Here is a 17520-nt window from a genome sequence, read left to right on the forward strand (position 1 = left end):
TTTGCTGTCTATTTCAGAAGTGCCCTGTGTCCTGTTTATCATTTACTTCACCAGGAAGAACTTCCTTTGGCACTTTTCTGAGAACAGGTCTGCTGGCTACAAATTCTCTTATTTTCATTTAGCCGAGAATGTCATTATTTTCTTTCATTCCTGAAGGATAATTTCCCTGGATTGATTGATCTTTTCCTTCAGAACTTTAAAGATGTCATTTCAGTGACTTCTGGCTGTCACAGTTTTTGGTTAGAAATCTGTGATCAGGCTAGATGCAGTGGATCACGCCTGTAATCTCAGCCCTTTGGGAGGCTCAGACAGGAAGATCACTTGAGGCCAGGAGTTTGAGACCAGCCTGGGCTTCATTGTGAGACTGTCTCTATATTTTGAAAAATAATTAATTAAAAAAAATTTTTAAATCTGCTATCACCCTAACCCTAATGTGTCATTTTCCTCTGGCTGCTTTCAAGACTTTTTTTTATCCCCTCTGTACTCTCACTGCTTCACTTCACTAGCCTAAAAAAATGTTTTAGGCCGGGTGTGGTGTCTCACACCTGTAATCCCAGCACTTTGGGAGGCCGAGGCAGGCGGATCACAAGGTCAGGAGATCGAGACCATCCTGGCTAACACAGTGAAACCCCGTCTCTACTAAAAAAATACAAAAAAAGAAATGAGCCGGGCGTGGTGCTGGGTGCCTGTAGTCCCAGCTACTTGGGAGGCTGAAGCAGGAGAATGGCGTGAACCCGGGAGGCGGAGCTTGCAGTGAGCTGAGATCGCACCACTGCACTCCAGCCTGGATGACAGAGCGAGACTCCATCTCAAAAAAAAAAAAAAATTAAAATTAAATTTAAAAAAGATTCTTTAAGTCTTTGGTCTTCAATAATTTGATAATGATATGTTTCAGCTTTTTTTCCCCAGTTTGTCTTTGCTGAGCTTCTTGATTATGTAGATTTATGTTTCTTACTACATTTGTGAAGTTTTCACCTATTTTTGAAATATTTTTTCTGTCCCAATCTCTTTCTCCTCCTTTTCTTCAACTTCCAGAAATACAACTGGTAAACCTCTGATACTGCTGTATAGATCTTTGAGGCTCTGTTCCTTTTCTAAAAAATTGTAGTTCAAATGGAGTAATTTCTCTTTTTTTTCCTGTCTCTTTTTTTTAATAGAGACAGGGTTTCACTCTGTTGCCCAAGCTGAAGTGCGGTGGCGCCATCAGGCTCACTGCAGCCTCAAAGTCTAATGAGATGATTTCTGTTGATCTGTCTGTATACGCACAGATTGTTCTGGCATCTTCCGTTATCAAGCCTACCAGTGAATTTTTCATTTCGGGTATTTTTCAGTTCTAAAGTTTCCATTTGGTTGTTATAACTCTGCTCTTTTCTGAGAACTTGTATTATTCCATTCATTTCAGGGATGTTTACCTTTTCCCCCAGTTGTTACAATAGTTAGAATCTTGATAATTTTAACATCTAGGGTATCATGGGCTTGGCACCTGTTGATTATCTTTTCCCTGGAGAATGAGTCATATTTTCCTGATCTGGGTAATTGTAGATTGTATCCTGGGCATTTGAGTATTATATTGTTTAGACTCTGGGTCCTGTTAAACTCTGGTTTGTGTTTTAGGAGGCTGTCAATCCAATTAGGTTCAGACTTCAAGTCAGTCTTGCCTTCCGGGGCAAGGATTTCAGTGTTATTTGGTTTTGAAACCGTTGCCCTGCCACTCTGGGTGTTTGCATATGGGGCTGGACTGGTGGTGTAACTCTCTCCCTTCTCATTCGGGGTCTTTGCTCTTCTAGGTCTGTTCCATGCTTGCTGTTTTGGTGCTGTTCTGCACATAAATAGCTCAGGTGAATCTAGAATTTGTGTTGATTGATATTCAAATTTGGAGGAGTCCCCTTCTGTAGCTCTCCTCTCTGGAACTTCCCTACTCTCTGGCCCACATGATACCCCTCTTTGGGTCCTCTAGCCACAAGTTCCGATTGTCTCTCAAAGGTTTGCCTGCCGGCTTGTGTATGGTTGTTACTAGAGCTGTCCTTGGAGCACAGCAGGGAAAGTAGAAAAGGGAAAAGGAAAAAGGACTCTTCGGCACTGTGGACAGCGAGGGCTTCCAGGCTACGCCTGCTGCTGGTCCCCGCCTGGGGGGCTGCCCTTGAGTTGTGAGCTCCTCCTGGGTCTCCAGCCTTTCTCAGTCTCCTGGCCGGAAAGATTGGATTTCTCCTGGAGTTGGAGCTGTCTGTGGGGCCACCACAGCTGCACCAGGATTGAGGCCCTGAGACAAAAGAGGGGAAAAAACCCCAAGAAACTCACATCCATCCTCCACTCCAGATGGTTCTCAGGTTTTGTTTCCCTCCCAGACCACCTGCTTTTGTTTGCTTTTCAGAGTCCTCAGGTATTTTTGTGTTTTTTGTCTGGGGATTCTTTTTTTTTTTTTGAGATGGAGTCTCACTCTTGTCACCCAGGCTGGATGGAGTGCAGTGGCACAGTCTCGGCTCACTGCAACTGCTGCCTCCTGGGTTCAAGCGATTCTCCTGTCTCGGCCTCCTGAGTAGCTGGGATTACAGGCGCATGCCACCACGCCCGGCTAATTTTGTATTTTTAGTAGAGACAAGGTTTCTCCATGTTGGCCAGGCTGGTCTCCAACTCCTGACCTCAGGTGATCCGCCACCTCAGCCTCCCAAAGTGCTGCGATTACAGGCATGAGTCGCCGCGCCCAGCTGTCTGGAAGTTTTTCATTGTAATCTGTGGAGAGAGAAAAGCTTTTGTGGGCTTCCTTCATCTTCTCCTGTAGCAGCAGTGCTAACAGTTGATTTGTAAGGCCTCTTTTCAGCTCTTTGTCTGGGCTGATGTATTGCTTCCTAAGTCCAACATCTTTTCTACTATAAGTATGGACAAATACTGTTCAAAAAACCTACAAATATATAGGCATTGTCTTGCAAGCCGATTCATGATTGGCTGTGATCTATATAAATTTAAAGCAGACTGTAGAATTCAAGAAAGATTAATTTTGATTCCCTTTTTTCCATTAGTGATCCTAAAATCGAGGATTTTAAAAAATCTTTTTAAAAGACTTTCTAAACCTTTTAACTTCAACCCTTTGATTAATAGCTTGGTTCCATGACTCTGCCAAGAGCAAACGCTACAGGCAGTGTTGTCCAACAGCCAGTAGAGGGAGCGGCAGGCTTCTTCACTGCAGCTAGGCCTGGCTCCTCCTCTGGGAACTTGCAGCCCTTGTTATATTTGTGAGCGCAACACATCCAGTTATACTCTTGTAGTTATTTTTAAATGTACAATTAAATTATTGTTGACTCTAGTCACCCTGTTGGACTATCAAATACTGGAGCTTATTGATTCTTTCTATTTTTTCATAGTCATTAACCACGTGCACTTCCCCCTGCCTCGCCCACCCCACTGCCCGTCCCCGCCTCTGGTCTGCTACTCTCTGGTCCTTCTTCTCTGTCTGTCTCCAGAAAGCATGGACTTCTTGGTTACAGCCTGTAGTGGTAGCTGAGATTTTGAGGCCTGGGTGAAGACGTCAGTAGGAGGGTCAGAGGATGAAAGTCAGCACCATGAGAGTGCCTAAACCTTGCTGAAGAAGAGAAAATCCAGGAGATGAAGAAGGGAGAGTTGGAAGGATCAGAAAAGAATTGAGAAAGGTGTCATGGAAGCCCTGAAGGCAGACAGTTTCAAGGAGGGAATGATCAGCAGTGTCACATGTCACCAACAGGATGGAGTGGGACCGAGGAGCAGCCACTATGTGTGGAGGACACCAGGCCCTTGAAGCAAGAACAGTTTTGGTGATCACTGGGGCAAGAGCTAGGGTGTGGGGAGTTGAGAAGCAAGGGGAGAAAGTAGACACAATGAAAGAGGCTTGGTTCTGAAGCCAGCGGGGAATGTTTGTGTCCCAACCCCCTTAACTGCCCCAATACCCCAGACTGGAGTGTGCAGTGTGTGGGGGCCTGCCGTGACCACAGCAGTGCTCAGCTCCTTGGATGTAGGACAGAGAACTTGCTTGGTGGTTCGACCTCGAGCTGGAGTTTTTCAGGGAGCGGTTGTGAATGTCGTTGCTGATCTTAATTCTGGTCGTCTCATTACCAGATCCCCTGTAGCTTTTAGTCCTTGCAGTCCCTCTTCTCCCTCTTCACGTGGAGACCTCTCAGATGGGAACTCATCTCCTTTCCAATTGGCCGCTGCTTTCCCCTCACCATGGTCTCGGTGGAACATGAGACCCTTTGCTGGAGATTTGGGCAGCAGTTTCTGAGGGTCTTTACTCTTCCCTCCTGGAATTTCAGCCTCTCCACATGTTTGTCTCCCCAGCTGGTGGCCATTCTTTACTTTCCTTCCAGACCCTCCCTACTTCGGCTGGAGTTGCTTTTTTACTTCTGTGTTATCAAGAGGCTGTTTCCTCCACAGTCATTCCTCAGTCCCGAGAGTCCAGTTGTCAGCACAGCTGTCATTCCACTGAACTGCGCAGGCCACTGATGACCTCTTGGTTGGCAAATCCAGTGACTTCTACATTGACACAGTCTACCTATCTTTCTCGCTCTGTCGCCCAGGCTGGAGTGCAGTGGTGTGATCATAGCTCACTGCAGCCTCAGACTCCTGAGCTCAAGCAATCCTGCCTCAGCCTCCCGAGTGGCTAGGACTACAGGTGTCTGCCACCATGCTTGACTAATTGTTTTATTTTTATTTTTTGTAGAGACAGAGTCTCAGTTTGTTGCCCAGGCTGTTTTTGAACTCGTAGCCTCAAGTGATCCTCCTACTTTAGCCTCCCAAAGTGTTGGGATTACAGATGTGAGCCACCGCGTCTGGCTTCTGGCCCCTTAAATGGAGGCTCTTTATGGTGTTCTGTCCTGGTTCACTCACTCCACAGTTGGTCTCTGGAGCATAATATCCACTCCATGGTTTCATGTAACTCCTTGCAAATAAAGCTAGTGCTGGTTTTTTTCCTTTAGTTCTAGACCAAACTAGACACACTTTTTGACAGAAGCCTCTTCAGAGTTATAAAGGTACTATAAACTCAAATTTCATTTTAAATAATGTATTTTTTTCTTTTCTTTTTTTTCTTTTTTTCTTTTTTTTTTTTTTTGAGACAGAGTCTAGCTCTGCCACCCAGGCTGGAGTGCAGTGGCCGGATCTCAGCTCACTGCAAGCTCCGCCTCCCGGGTTCACGCCATTCTCCTGCCTCAGCCTCCAGAGTAGCTGGGACTACAGGCGCCCGCCACCTCGCCCGGCTAGTTTTTTGTATTTTTTAGTAGAGACGGGGTTTCACCGTGTCAGCCAGGATGGTCTCGATCTCCTGACCTCGTGATCCGCCCGTCTCGGCCTCGCAAAGTGCTGGGATTACAGGCTTGAGCCACCGCGCCCGGCCTATAATGTATTTTTTTCTAAACAACCTAACCTTGACTCTCTCTATTCCCTCACTCCTCCTCCCCCACCCCACCCAATCTAGGCAGTTGTAAAGTACTGTTGACTTTACCTAAGGGTGATGGGAAGCATTTCACATGTGCTTACTGGCATGCCTGTTGCTGCTGGCCAACTTTATAACTTCACTATCTACGTCCATTTTTTGTGGGTCTTCCAGAATCGCTGGCAGCACCAGCCAGAGCATGCCCCTCTTCCTTGGTTGCTCTCCTGTACTGACCAAGTCACACCCAGCTGCTTGATAGAGCCCTTTTTGATCTTATCCCAAATGACTCTTTCACCCCATGTCTCACCCCTCTTTAGCTGTTTCCTAAAACTCCGGGAGCTTTCTTTCCTGTGGGCATGTCCTTGTGTTGTTCCTGCCCTGGCTGGCTGTCCCTCCCATCCCTTTTGTGTTGAAAAGCCATCAGGGTCTAGTGCAAGTGTCATCTCTGTGGAGTCTCCCTTCTTGAGTCTAGAGTAAATGTTTGGGGGATTACAAGCAGTAGAACTTGACTAGAGCTGCCCTAACAATGATTACCATTTATGGAGAAATTATTGTGGGACAGATTGCATTATGACACTTTCCATCCATTATCACATGTACACTAGAAGCAGATGGCCAAGAACAGGAGCTTTTCTGCCATTTACTAGCTTTGCAACTGTGGACAAGTTAATTACTATCTCAGTGTCAGTGAAATCTGAGGATTCAATGTACTTCCACATGGAAAACAAGCAATAAATGGTAGCGGTGGCCTCTGGGAAGATTTTCATCCCTCTTCATCCTCTCATAAGATAGTAAGTACTGTTATCGTTCCTATTTCACAGACGAGGAAACTGAGGCTCAGGGAGAGTGGGTAATTGTTCTGCTTCCCCCAACACATGGCTGCAGGAGTCGTGGCTTCTTCATGTTTTCACTCCAGAAGGTCTTTAACGCAATAAATACTTACTGAGCTGATTGGAAAGATGGATCTGCAGCCCCAGAGTCAAATTGAGAGAGAAATATAGAAGTTGTCACCTGCACGGGGGTGGTCGTTGCAGTTGTTTGATCTCCTCGAAGTTCTGTAGTCTTTCAGTGTCCACACGATTCAGCCCCCCTTTCAGCAATGAGCTGTGTCTTTCTTTGAGGTAGATGATCACTATATCTAACTGTCACTCAGATCTTTTGTTGTGAAAAGTTGCATGTATTTGCCTTCTTTCTCCAGCAGGGTTAAGTGCTTTCAGGGCAGAGGGATTGTACCTTGTATTTCTGTGTATTAACTCCCACCTCTTTTTTTTTTTTTTTTGAGACGGAGTCTCGCTCTGTCGCCCAGGCTGGAGTGCAGTGGCAGGATCTCTGCTCACTGCAAGCTCCGCTTTCCGGGTTCACGCCATTCTCCTGCCTCAGCCTCCAGAGTAGCTGGGACTACAGGCGCCCGCCACCTCGCCCGGCTAGTTTTTTTTTTTTTTTTTTTTTTTTTTTTGAGACGGAGTCTTGCTCGTCGCCCAGGCTGGAGTGCAGTGGCCAGATCTCAGCTCACTGCAAGCTCCACCTCCCGGGTTTACGCCATTCTCCTGCCTCAGCCTCCCGAGTAGCTGGGACTACAGGCGCCCGCCACCTCGCCCGGCTAGTTTTTTGTATTTTTTAATAGAGACGGGGTTTCACCGTGTTAGCCAGGATGGTCTCCATCTCCTGACCTCGTGATCCACCCGTCTCGGCCTCCCAAAGTGCTGGGATTAGGCTTAAGCCACCGCGCCCGGCCAACTCCCACCTCTTTTAGTCCCTCTTTACTAAGATAATAGGTCAAATCTGGGAAATATTAATCTCAAAAAGGAATTCACCCATTTCTAAGAGATGGCCACACAAGATGATTTTGTGTGTTTTAATTTTTTAGTTTTAGAGATAGGGTGTGGCTCTGGGACCCAGGCTGGAGTACAGGCTAAAGCGATCCTCCTGCCTCACCCCCTTGTCCTCTGCCTTCCGTAGCTGGGACTGCAGGTAGCTGGGACTACAGGCACAACCCACCATGCCCAGCTAATTTATTTTAATTTTTTGGTAAGGTCTTTTAATGTTGCCCAGGCTGATCGGGAATGCCTGGCCTCAAGGGATCCTCCCACTTGGCCTCCACTTGGCTGGGATTATAGGCATGAGCCACCACACCTGGCCCAAGGTGATTTTGTTAGTTGGTACTTTCTGTAATTTGGATGAAGAAAGCATTATTTTCTTCACATTTTCCAGATAGAAATTACCATCCTGGGCCGGGCGCGGTGGCTCATGCCTGTAATCCTACCACTTTGGGAGGTCAAGGTGAGTGGATCACTTGAGATTGGGAGTTCGAGACCAGCCTGGCCAACATGATGAAGCCCCGTCTCTACTAAAAACATACAAAAAATTAACTGGGCATGGTTGTGGGCACCTGTGATCCCAGTTACTTGGGAGGCTGAGGCAGGAGAATCGCCTGAACCCTGGAAGTGGAGGCTACAGTGAGTCAAGATCGTGCCACTGCAAACCAGCCTGGGCAATAAGAGCGAAACTCCATCTCAAAAAAAAAAAAAGGAAAAAGAAAATGACCCTCCTGTTTTTAAAATGGTACATGCACTGCTGCTTTGTTTCCTACAATCACACCTCTGATACCCATTCGTACCCTGAGCTGGGAGTCACTCACACACACGCTCCTATTCCCATTCTCTCGGTTTACAGTTGAAGGAACTGAGAGCCACACTCCAGTGGTTTTCCCATTTTTTATCTGACAAAGTATTCTCTGTGCAGCTCAGTCAGGACTCAGGACTTAGGGCTATGCGAGTTCTCAACGCTGTACTTTCCCTCCACAGAGCTGAGAAGCTCCAGCTGTTGAACCACCGGCCTGTGACCGCCGTGGAGATCCAGCTGGTGAGTGAAGGGCGCCTGCGCTGGGGAGGCTGCTGTGGGTCTGAGATGTAGAAAGGCTGTGGTGGACAAGCTAGGAACTGTTGTTTTTTTTTTTTGAAGAAGCTGCCCAACCACCCCATTTTTTAAGGAAAAGGAGACCTTGCCAGTTTGATCCTAGTTAATGTGGACTTAGGGACCGTAAAACACTGGAGGAGATTTCATTCCTCCCCTAGGATTTCGGCTGATGACTTGGCAGCTCTCTGTCTCCCCTGATGTCCAGGCCATTCTGGCCGTTGCTTCCCTGTAGGGGTTGTTGCCAACCAGATGTTGCATAAAAACATGAAACTCAGCATGTCTCTGGTGAACATTCTCTGCCCCCACGCCCACCCTTCACCCCACTCTTGCTTCCTCTCCTTCTGGGTGAGGGGAGCATGTGTGCGCTGTCCCACCGGCTCCCTTCCTTGCTCATCTCCTGGCCTAGCCTCCCATGCTGGAAACCTGCAAGCCATTCTCTTCCTTTCATCTCATAGTCACAGAGTCCCCAAGTTCTGTTGCTTTTGTCTTCTGTTCTTGCTTCTCTCCCTCCTGTACTGCGTTGATTTCTGCATTATGTCTCTACACGGCTCTTGTGGTTGTCCTCTCCCCATTCTCCCTGGCTCCCCAAGTCCATCTCCCACATCACCGTCAGAGATCACATCTAAAATGATGAATGTGATCCCGTTTCCCTGCATGAAACCATTTATTTAGTGCAGCCTCATCACTTGCGGAGTCTGCTTTGCACTGAGAGCATAGGCTTTGGAACAGGAGGAGGCAGCCAGAGTAGAGGGCCTGCGATGGGGTATTGGGCCTGGGAAATGATCCAGGGAGATACCCAGGCCACCACTGGGCACGTTGTGGCCACTGCCTTCTTATTACAGGGCAGAGAGCATCGGTACGTGACAAGTGTCAAGCAGGCCATCTAACTGCCAGTTAAAAAAAAAAAAAAAAGAAGCTGTTCATTGTCTTTCTAGGATTGTTTTTGTCCTTCAGAATGTACCCAAAATTAAATTAGAACAGTTCCTTCCATGAAGGGTGCTTTTCTCTGGGAACCCGCCTGTAGCCTAAATAGAAACCCCTTTCTCATGTGTCCTGATTATTTTCATGCTTTACGCTGTGTTGGAGTTTCAACTTAGAGCTTAGAGGAGAGAAAAAACAAACAGAACAGCAAGAAACGAATCCCTGTCCCTCTGGGTTAAAGATCACATGTCATGTCTCCTCCAGCTTTAATCAGCAACATATGTTACCCATGGCTTAATGACAGGCAGAGAGAAGAGATGAGGGTTAGCGTGACCTCAGCCAGAGCCTGTGGAAAGTGCTATCATTACTTGGGGGAAAATTCGCTGCTATTGAGAATGCCTGGGGTGGGCTGGGCGCAGTGGCTCATGCCTGTAATGCCAGCACTTTGGGAGGCCAAGGTGGGCGGGTCACCTGAGGTCAGGAGTTCAAAACCAGCCTGGCTCAAGTGGTGAGACCCCATCTCTACTAAAAGTACAAAAATTAGCTGGGCATGGTGGTACACACTTGTAATCCCAGCTACTCGGGAGACTGAGGCAGAATCACTTGAACCCGGGAGGCCAAGGTTGCAGTGAGCTGAGATCGCACCACTGTACTCCAGCCTGGGTGACAGAGTGAGACTCCATCTCAAAAAAAAGAGAGTGCGTGGGGTGTGCCAGACCTTGGTCCTGGCGCCTGTGATTGTCTGTCACTTTGAATGCCCTCCCCACAGTCTTGGAAGGGGGCAAGTGTCCTCTCCATTTTAGCCCAGAGGGCTGATGAGTGGCTGATTGAGACCTTCTGATTCAGAAGCTTTACTTTGCTCCTCCAAGCTAGGTACTCGTGCTTGATAAGACGAAAGATGTGTGTGACATCTCCTAAGATGGTTTCCTTCTCCTTTCTACAAAGTATGTAGGCCTTGGTAGAAACTGCTGTTTCTCAGCAGTTGAACCATTTTAAACCCAGATTCTTCCCACTCTGGAATTTGGCTACAAAAGGTAGCAAATTGTTTACCAAGGTTTGTAGCAGTATCTCTTCTCACCAGAGAGTAAATAAGAAATGAAAGCTTTGACTGAACATGGTGGCTTACGCCTGTAATCCCAGCACTTTGGGAGGCCAAGGTGGGAGGATTGCTTGAGACCAGGAATTCAAAACCAGCCTGGGCAACATAGTAAGGCCCCATCTCTACGAAAAGTTAAAAAAAATTAGCCAGGTGTGGTGGCGCACACCTGTGGTCCCAGCTATTCAGGAGACTAAGGTGAGAGGATTGCTTGAGCCCAGAATTTCAAGGCTGCAATTAGCTATGATAGTGCCACTGTACTCCAGCCTGGGTGACCAAGCAAGACCCTGTCTTTAAAAAAAAAAAAAAAAAAGAAAAGCAAATGGCCAGGCACAGTGGCTCACACCTGTAATCCCAGTACTTTGGGAGGCCGAGGTGGGTGGATCACCTGAGGTCAGGAGTTTGTGACCAGCTTGGCCAACATGGCCCTGTCTCTACTAAATACACAAAAATTAACTGGGTGTGGTGGCATGAGCCTGTAATCCCAGCTACTCGGGAGGCTGAGGCAGAGAATCGCTTGAACCTGGGAGGTAGCAGTTGTAGTGAGCCGAGACTGAGCTACTGCGCTCCAACCTGGGTGACAAGAGCGAAACTCCATCTCAAGAAAACAAAAAGAAATAAAGGTTTCACTTACAGTGGAAAGCGCAAAGGACTTGAGTGAGAAGTTCCCTATATCGACACTAGAGCCATTTTTTCTCCCTGGGTCCAGAAAACAGTCCCAGTGTCCGACATTTATTACCATTCACTTGGGAGCCAGGTGTCTTTTGGAGGCTGAAACCTCACCTCTTCAGTTACGCCTGAGCCGTGATTTGCCGTGGCCCTCTGATGACTGCCTGCTGACTCAGAGGCTCAGTGAGGAAATGAGGTGGCCACCCGGCTTAGGACTTGTCGTGCCCAGTTGTGTATTGATTTGGAATGATTTGTGAGCCCTCTGGGCTGAGGTCAGTGAATCCTGTGACCTCACAGGCCACTGTCCTGAACAGCACTACCATCTAGGCCTGTTAGTAATTTCGTGATTATGAAGTCTGGACTCATATAGAGTGTTATTGCTTGTAAAACACTGTTACATATGTTCTCCTTTTGTCCTTGCTGTAGGCGTTACTTTCATTTTACATTAGAGAAAATTGAAATTTAGAAAACCAGGTTTAGTTAACTGTTCTGGATCAAATATTTAATAGTGTACGTTGTTGCTCTCAGATCTTTGACTCATTTTGAGGAAAGTAGGACATGAGGTTTGGCAACTTCGAGTTGCCATTTTTGGAGATCAGCGACCCAGTTTGATGCTCCTGGGACTGAAATAATGAAAGTTTGTCATTTGTGTTAACTCAGCTGTCGATACTTCAGACTTTTACGTTTATTTGTCCTTATGTTCTGAACTACCTGAAATGATTGGTATCTGAGAACCTTGAGATGGTGCTTTGAACTTTACTCTTGGAATGTTTCTCCTCTGTTGGAAAGAAAGGGTGAAGGGTCAGGCACAGTGATTCATGCCTGTAATCCCAGCACTTTGGCAGGCTAATGTGGGAGGATCGCTTGAGCCCAGGAGTTCAAGACCAGCCTGGGCAACCCCATCTCTACAAAAAATAATAAAAAATAATTAGCTGGACATGGTGCCACATAGCTATAGTCCCAGCTACTCAGGAGGCTGAGGCAGGAGGATTGCTTGAGCCCAGGAGTTTGAGGCTGCAGTAAGTGACGATTGCGCCAGTATGCTACAGCCTGAGTGACAGAGTAAGACCCACTCTCTTTGGGAAAAGAAAAGGCGGGGGTGAGGGATAATGTAGGCATTGTCATTTATGCTAGTGATCCAAGAGGTGCTAGTGTTTTATTTCTGAAAGTTTCTTTTTGTTTATATTTCATTTAGTTTAATGCAGTGTAGGGTTTCTTCCTGTGACTGGGAACCTTAGGTTGAAAAACAAAAGGTCCTGACTATAATTAACCCTGAGGATTGGATGTTGATAAAAGGTTCGGCTGTTAGTGAATTTAGCAAAGTTTTTTTCTGCACATTCTTTCCTCAAACGGAGATCATCTTTTCTCTGGATTAAATAACCAAATCTTGGCTATTTTCCTCCTTTCTCTGCTTTATTCTTTGGGGGCAGTACATGTTAGATTACTGCTTTTTATAGACTGTAACTTTGCATGTCTAATTTTAAACATGGCTTTTTGGCCGGGCATGGTGTCTAACTCCTATAATCCCAGCACTTTGGGAGGCCGAGGCTAGTGGATCGCCTGAGGTCAGGAGTTCAAGACCAGACTAACCAACATGGAGAAACCCTGTCTCTACTAAAAATACAAAACTATCCGGGCGTGGTGGTGCATGCCTGTAATTCCAGCTACTAGGGAGCCGAGATCACCCCATTGCACTCCAGCCTGGGCAACAAGAGTTAAACTGTCTCAAAAAAAAAAAAAAGGGGGGCGGGGGTTGAAGATTGTTTCGTTCTCCCAAGAGAATTTACATTTTCCTGAGCTATGGAATCTTTAGAAAATGGTTATTTTATTTCACAGCGTCATAGGGAGTAGCCCCCATTGATTCGTTCAGGATCCCCCCACCCCATCCTGGGACACCAGAATTATTATCTAGTTGCAGAAACACTTTTGGGCTGAAGTGAGTGGAGAGACCAGGGTTTTGCCAGGAGTTCGTGGTGTGACCTTGGGCATGTCACATGACTTCCTGAACTGTGCTGTTGTCTGTAAAGTGAGGTGGTCAGACTGGGATCCTCTCCAGGATTGCAGGCCTGTCCTATTACCTTGTTTTACTTCAGTCTGCCAGGATTTCTTTCTGGAACTCCCTGTGGTTCCATTTGCCGAATTTCAGAGATTGCTGTGGGGAATGCTGTGGAATAGGACCTGGCCACCTTGAGCTGAGAAAGGTGTTTGTGATCGATGGTTGATGCCACCAAGCAAACAGGGTTAAGTAACTTGACTGCCTGCATGCTGCTTTTAAAAAGGCAGCTGACGACCTAATTCTGCTTAGAATTAGGGGCTCAGGCTGTGGGTATCATCTCTAGATTCAGATTTCTGGGACCACATCAGAAACCAGGTTTTGCGTGGACCTTTGATGGGCAATGTGGTGTGGAGTGTGGGAGACTGTGGGTTTTAGACTGGGCAGGCCTGGCTGGGGATTCCAGTTCTACCTCTTGGCAGCATTGCTGAGAGGATGAAAGGAAATGCTGGACGGGAAGTGCAAGATGCAGCTCCAGGCACACAGGAGGCCTCCCCGCAGGGCTGTTGCTAGTGGGAGTGAGGATTAGAAGAAGGCTCCAGCCGGGCGCGGTGGCTCAAGCCTGTAATCCCAGCACTTTGGGAGGCCGAGACGGGCGGATCACGAGGTCAGGAGATCGAGACCATCCTGGCTAACACAGTGAAACCCCGTCTCTACTAAAAAAATACAAAAAACTAGCCGGGCGTGGCGGCGGACCCTTGTAGTCCCAGCTATTCCAGAGGCTGAGGCAGGAGAATGGTGTGAACCCGGGAGGCGGAGCTTGCAGTGAGCTGAGATCCGGCCACTGCACTCCAGCCTGGGCGACAAAGCGAGACTCCGTCTCAAAAAAAAAAAAAAAAGAAGGCTCCAAACCATTTGGCACACAGTGGGCATCATCAACTATGTTGATGTTCATTAAATTACAGCTGTGTGCCGGGCACGGTGGCTCACACTGTAATCCCAGCATTTTGGGAGGCCAAGGCGGGTGGATCACGAGGTCAAGATATTGAGACCATCCTGGCCAACATGGTGAAACCCCGTCTCTACTAAAAATACAAACAGTTAACTGGGCGTGGTGGCTTGCGCCTGTAGTCCCAGCTACTTGGAAGACTGAGGCTGGAGAATTGCTGGAACCCGAGAGGCGGAGGTTGCAGTGAGCCAAGATCGTGCCACTGCACTCCAGCCTGGCACAGAGCAAGACTCCATCCCCCAAAAAAAAAAAAAAAAAAAAAAAAAAAAAATTACAGATGTGCTTGTGAAATATAAAAGTACATAAAGTGCCATATAACTTCTCAGAGATGCATATGCAACCTGTTGACTTCTCTCTGTGCGTGTTGGTGGTTGTATAACTGTTAGCGTTTTCCTTTTTTTTTTTTTTTTTTTTTTTTTTGAGAGTTGATCTTGCTCTGTCACCCAAGGTTGGAGTGCTTGGCTCAACCTGGGCTCAAGTGATCCTCCTACTTCAGACCCCCGAGTAGCTGGGACTACTGGCACACACCACCATGCCTGACTGATTATTATTATTATTTTTTTAAGAGATGGGGTTCCTCTATGCTGCCCAGGCCGGGGGTTTTCCTTTTCTTTAAAGAAAAATGCTATCCTACAACTCAGTTTTTACTGACCCATTTTGATCAGTCGCATTGGCTCAGTCCAGGATGTGAGTTGGCTCCACTCTTCCATCTGGAAGATGGAGAGGACTCACGAGGACCCAGGCCGTGAGATCTGTGTGCCAGGAGGCCGGGCTGAGACTGTGAGCACAGTGGGCAGGGCTGCCCAGGACTGTGAGTTTCATTTGTAACCCTGGAGGATTTTCTTTTCTTCTGCAGATGGTGGAAGAGAGTGAAGAGCGGCTCACGGAGGAGCAGATTGAAGCTCTTCTCCACACCGTCACCAGCATTCTGCCTGCAGGGCCAGAGGCTGAGCAGAAGAAGAAGACCAACAGCGACGTGGCAATGGACGAAGAGGACCCAGCGTAGAAGAGCACAGCTGGCCCTGGCATTTCATGACGTCAGAAGGCCCAGCAGCCGTTTCCTGGATGTTGAGAGGATTGTTTATTTGATTATACCCTCTATCCCGGCAGGCCTGGCTGGCTTCGTGGTTAGTTGGGTACATCACAAAAATAAGCTAAAAAGAAATATTTGTGCCTTGGGGAGAAGAAACATGGTGAAGACAGGCTGAGGTTGTCAGGGCAGAGAGCTGAAGGTGGGGACAGTGACCGTGGACCCCTCTGTGCTTGAAAGATTTCCTCCACAGCCTTTGCCCCAGTTGTGGGGAGGTCTCTATACACAGCGGGGAAAATGCTTGTGTCTTCTTTGGTGGGCCATGTCCTAATTAGTTTCATCTGCTTCCCTGGGAACTTACTAAACAGGGGCTCAGAGCACTGTTGGGAATCTGGTTAGAACCCCAGAGAGTTACTCTAAGTTAAAATGAGTCACTGACCTTGGCTCACCTTAGAGGAATTTCCTCGAGAACAACAGAGATAAGAAAAGAACCGGCCTGGCCAATCCTTCAACAGCTCTAGAGCCCCTTTTCTCTGCTGGCAGGGGCTTTGTTTACCAGCTCACTGTTTAGGCTAAATGTTAGGGACCAGATCACTGCAGTTGAAAACAGGCATTCCAGGCTTAGTGACAGTGGCAGCAGAAACAGTGTTGGCTGCCTTCCTGACCACCCCACTTTCCTGCCCTGAGACAGCAGCCCAGGGCAGGTGCTTCATATTGAGACCAGGTGAGCCTCATTTGCACAACAGTCAAATTGTTTGCTCCTTTAAAAAGGACACAATTAGCCTGGCCCGGTGGCTTATGCTTATAATCCCAGCACTTTGGGAGGCCAAGGCAGGAGGATCACCTGAGGTCAGGAGTTTGAGACCAGCCTGACCAACATGGAGAAACCCTATCTCTACTAAAAAAAAATACAAAATTAGCCGGGCATGATGGTGCATGCCTGTAATCGCAGCTATTCGGGAGGCAGAGGCAGGAGAATCACTTGAACCCGGGAGGCGGAGGTTGCAGTGAGCTGAGATTGCACTATTGCACTCCAGCCTGGGCAACAAGAGGGAAACTTCATCTCAAAAAAAATAAGTAAGATTATTACCATGTGAAAACCTTTTTAATATTCAGGAATTCAGGATTTGGAAAGTGTAGTTGCCCCAGGCATGTGGTTGTTGCCTTAGGTCCTGCGAATATTGCTGAAAATTGGATTTTCCACATTCACTGTCTTCCCTGTTTTAGGGAAGAAAATGATCGTAGACATTCGATTTTCCAAATTGGTAGTCTTTCATTTTCAATGCTAATGGGATTACTACTCTTCCAACCCTCCTGCCCATCCATCCGTCCCACTCCCCAGGCAATTGATTGCAGTTCCGTGCATCTTAACCATACTATCTGGGATTCAGCTGAAATCTGTTTATAGGCAACATTGAAAGTACCAGATTAGGGTCAGGTGTGGTGGCCCACACCTGTAATCCCTAGCACTTTGGGAGGTGGAGGCGGGCGGATAATGAGGTCAGGAGTTCAAGACCAGCCTGGCCAACATAGTGAAACCCCTTCGCTACTAAAGATATAAAAAAATTAGCCGAGTGTGGTGGTGCATGCCTGTGATCCCAGCTACTCAGGAGGCTGAGGCAGGGGAATCGCTTGAACCCGGGAGGCAGAGGTTGCAGTGAGCCAAGATCGCACATTGCACTCCAGCCTGGCCAACAGGGCGAGACTGCATCTCAAAAAAATGAATGAAAGTACCAGATTGTACTTGTAAATCTCTCTAGGGTATTGGGAATTTTACTGGGAGCTGTTGATTTATTTCTCAGGGCATATGTGTGCTGTGTGCCGATCTGTCTCATTATTGTCTTTTTTTTTTTTTTTTTTTTGAGACAGTCTCGCTGTATTGCCCAGGAGTGCAGTGGCACAATCTCAGCTCACTGCAACCTCTCCCTCCCAGATTCAAGCGATTCTGGTGCCTCAGCCTCCTGAGTAGCTGGGACTACAGGCATGCGCCACTATACCCTGCTAATATCTGTATTTTTAGTAGAGATAGGGTTTTGCCATATTGGTCAGGCTGGTCGTAATGTCTCTTGTTAACACTGAATATGTTAGGTGGTTTTTCTCGATAGATTTAGGGTTAACCTAGTTAATAATAAATTGTTTCCAGGTAATTATCAAGTTTTGTCATCTTATAAATCTGAAGAGTTAATATTGTCATGGATACAAATAAAGTGAAATCTGACTGAAGCTAAAATGTGTGATTTTTTCTTAAAAAACTGACTTTATTTAGATCTACATTTTTAATTGGATTTCAAGAAAAGTTTAAGTTTCTATATTTGAGACCTGAATTTAGCCTCAGTTTTTTGTTAAACCAGGTTCTGGAAGACTTAATTTTATAAGAAATGCACATATATTCCGTGTAATTTTCCTACCACATTAATAGTAAATGTTTCAGAAATAAAAATTGACCAGGCTGTGGCTCACGCCTGTAATCCCAGCACTTTGGGAGGCC

At 46.9% G+C, this 17520-nt stretch overlaps 1 protein-coding gene across 3 annotated transcripts in view; it reads left to right on the forward strand.

Annotated features, from left to right (window-relative positions):
• LOC105466318 (DNA-directed RNA polymerase III subunit RPC9) overlaps window positions 1-17262 on the forward strand; it is a 40677-nt gene extending 23415 nt beyond the window's left edge. For all 3 annotated transcript variants that reach the window (XM_071095297.1, XM_071095298.1, XM_011715300.3), the window contains 2 exons: window positions 8203-8260; window positions 14859-17262. In XM_071095297.1, the coding sequence (XP_070951398.1) occupies window positions 8203-8260; window positions 14859-15008 (208 nt within the window). In that variant the 3' untranslated portion in view covers window positions 15009-17262. The remainder of the gene's footprint in view (window positions 1-8202; window positions 8261-14858) is intronic.
• Window positions 17263-17520: the final 258 nt, after the last annotated feature.

This window comes from Macaca nemestrina, chromosome 4, assembly GCF_043159975.1.
Source record: "Macaca nemestrina isolate mMacNem1 chromosome 4, mMacNem.hap1, whole genome shotgun sequence".
In the NCBI taxonomy this organism is placed as follows: Eukaryota; Metazoa; Chordata; class Mammalia; order Primates; family Cercopithecidae; genus Macaca; species Macaca nemestrina.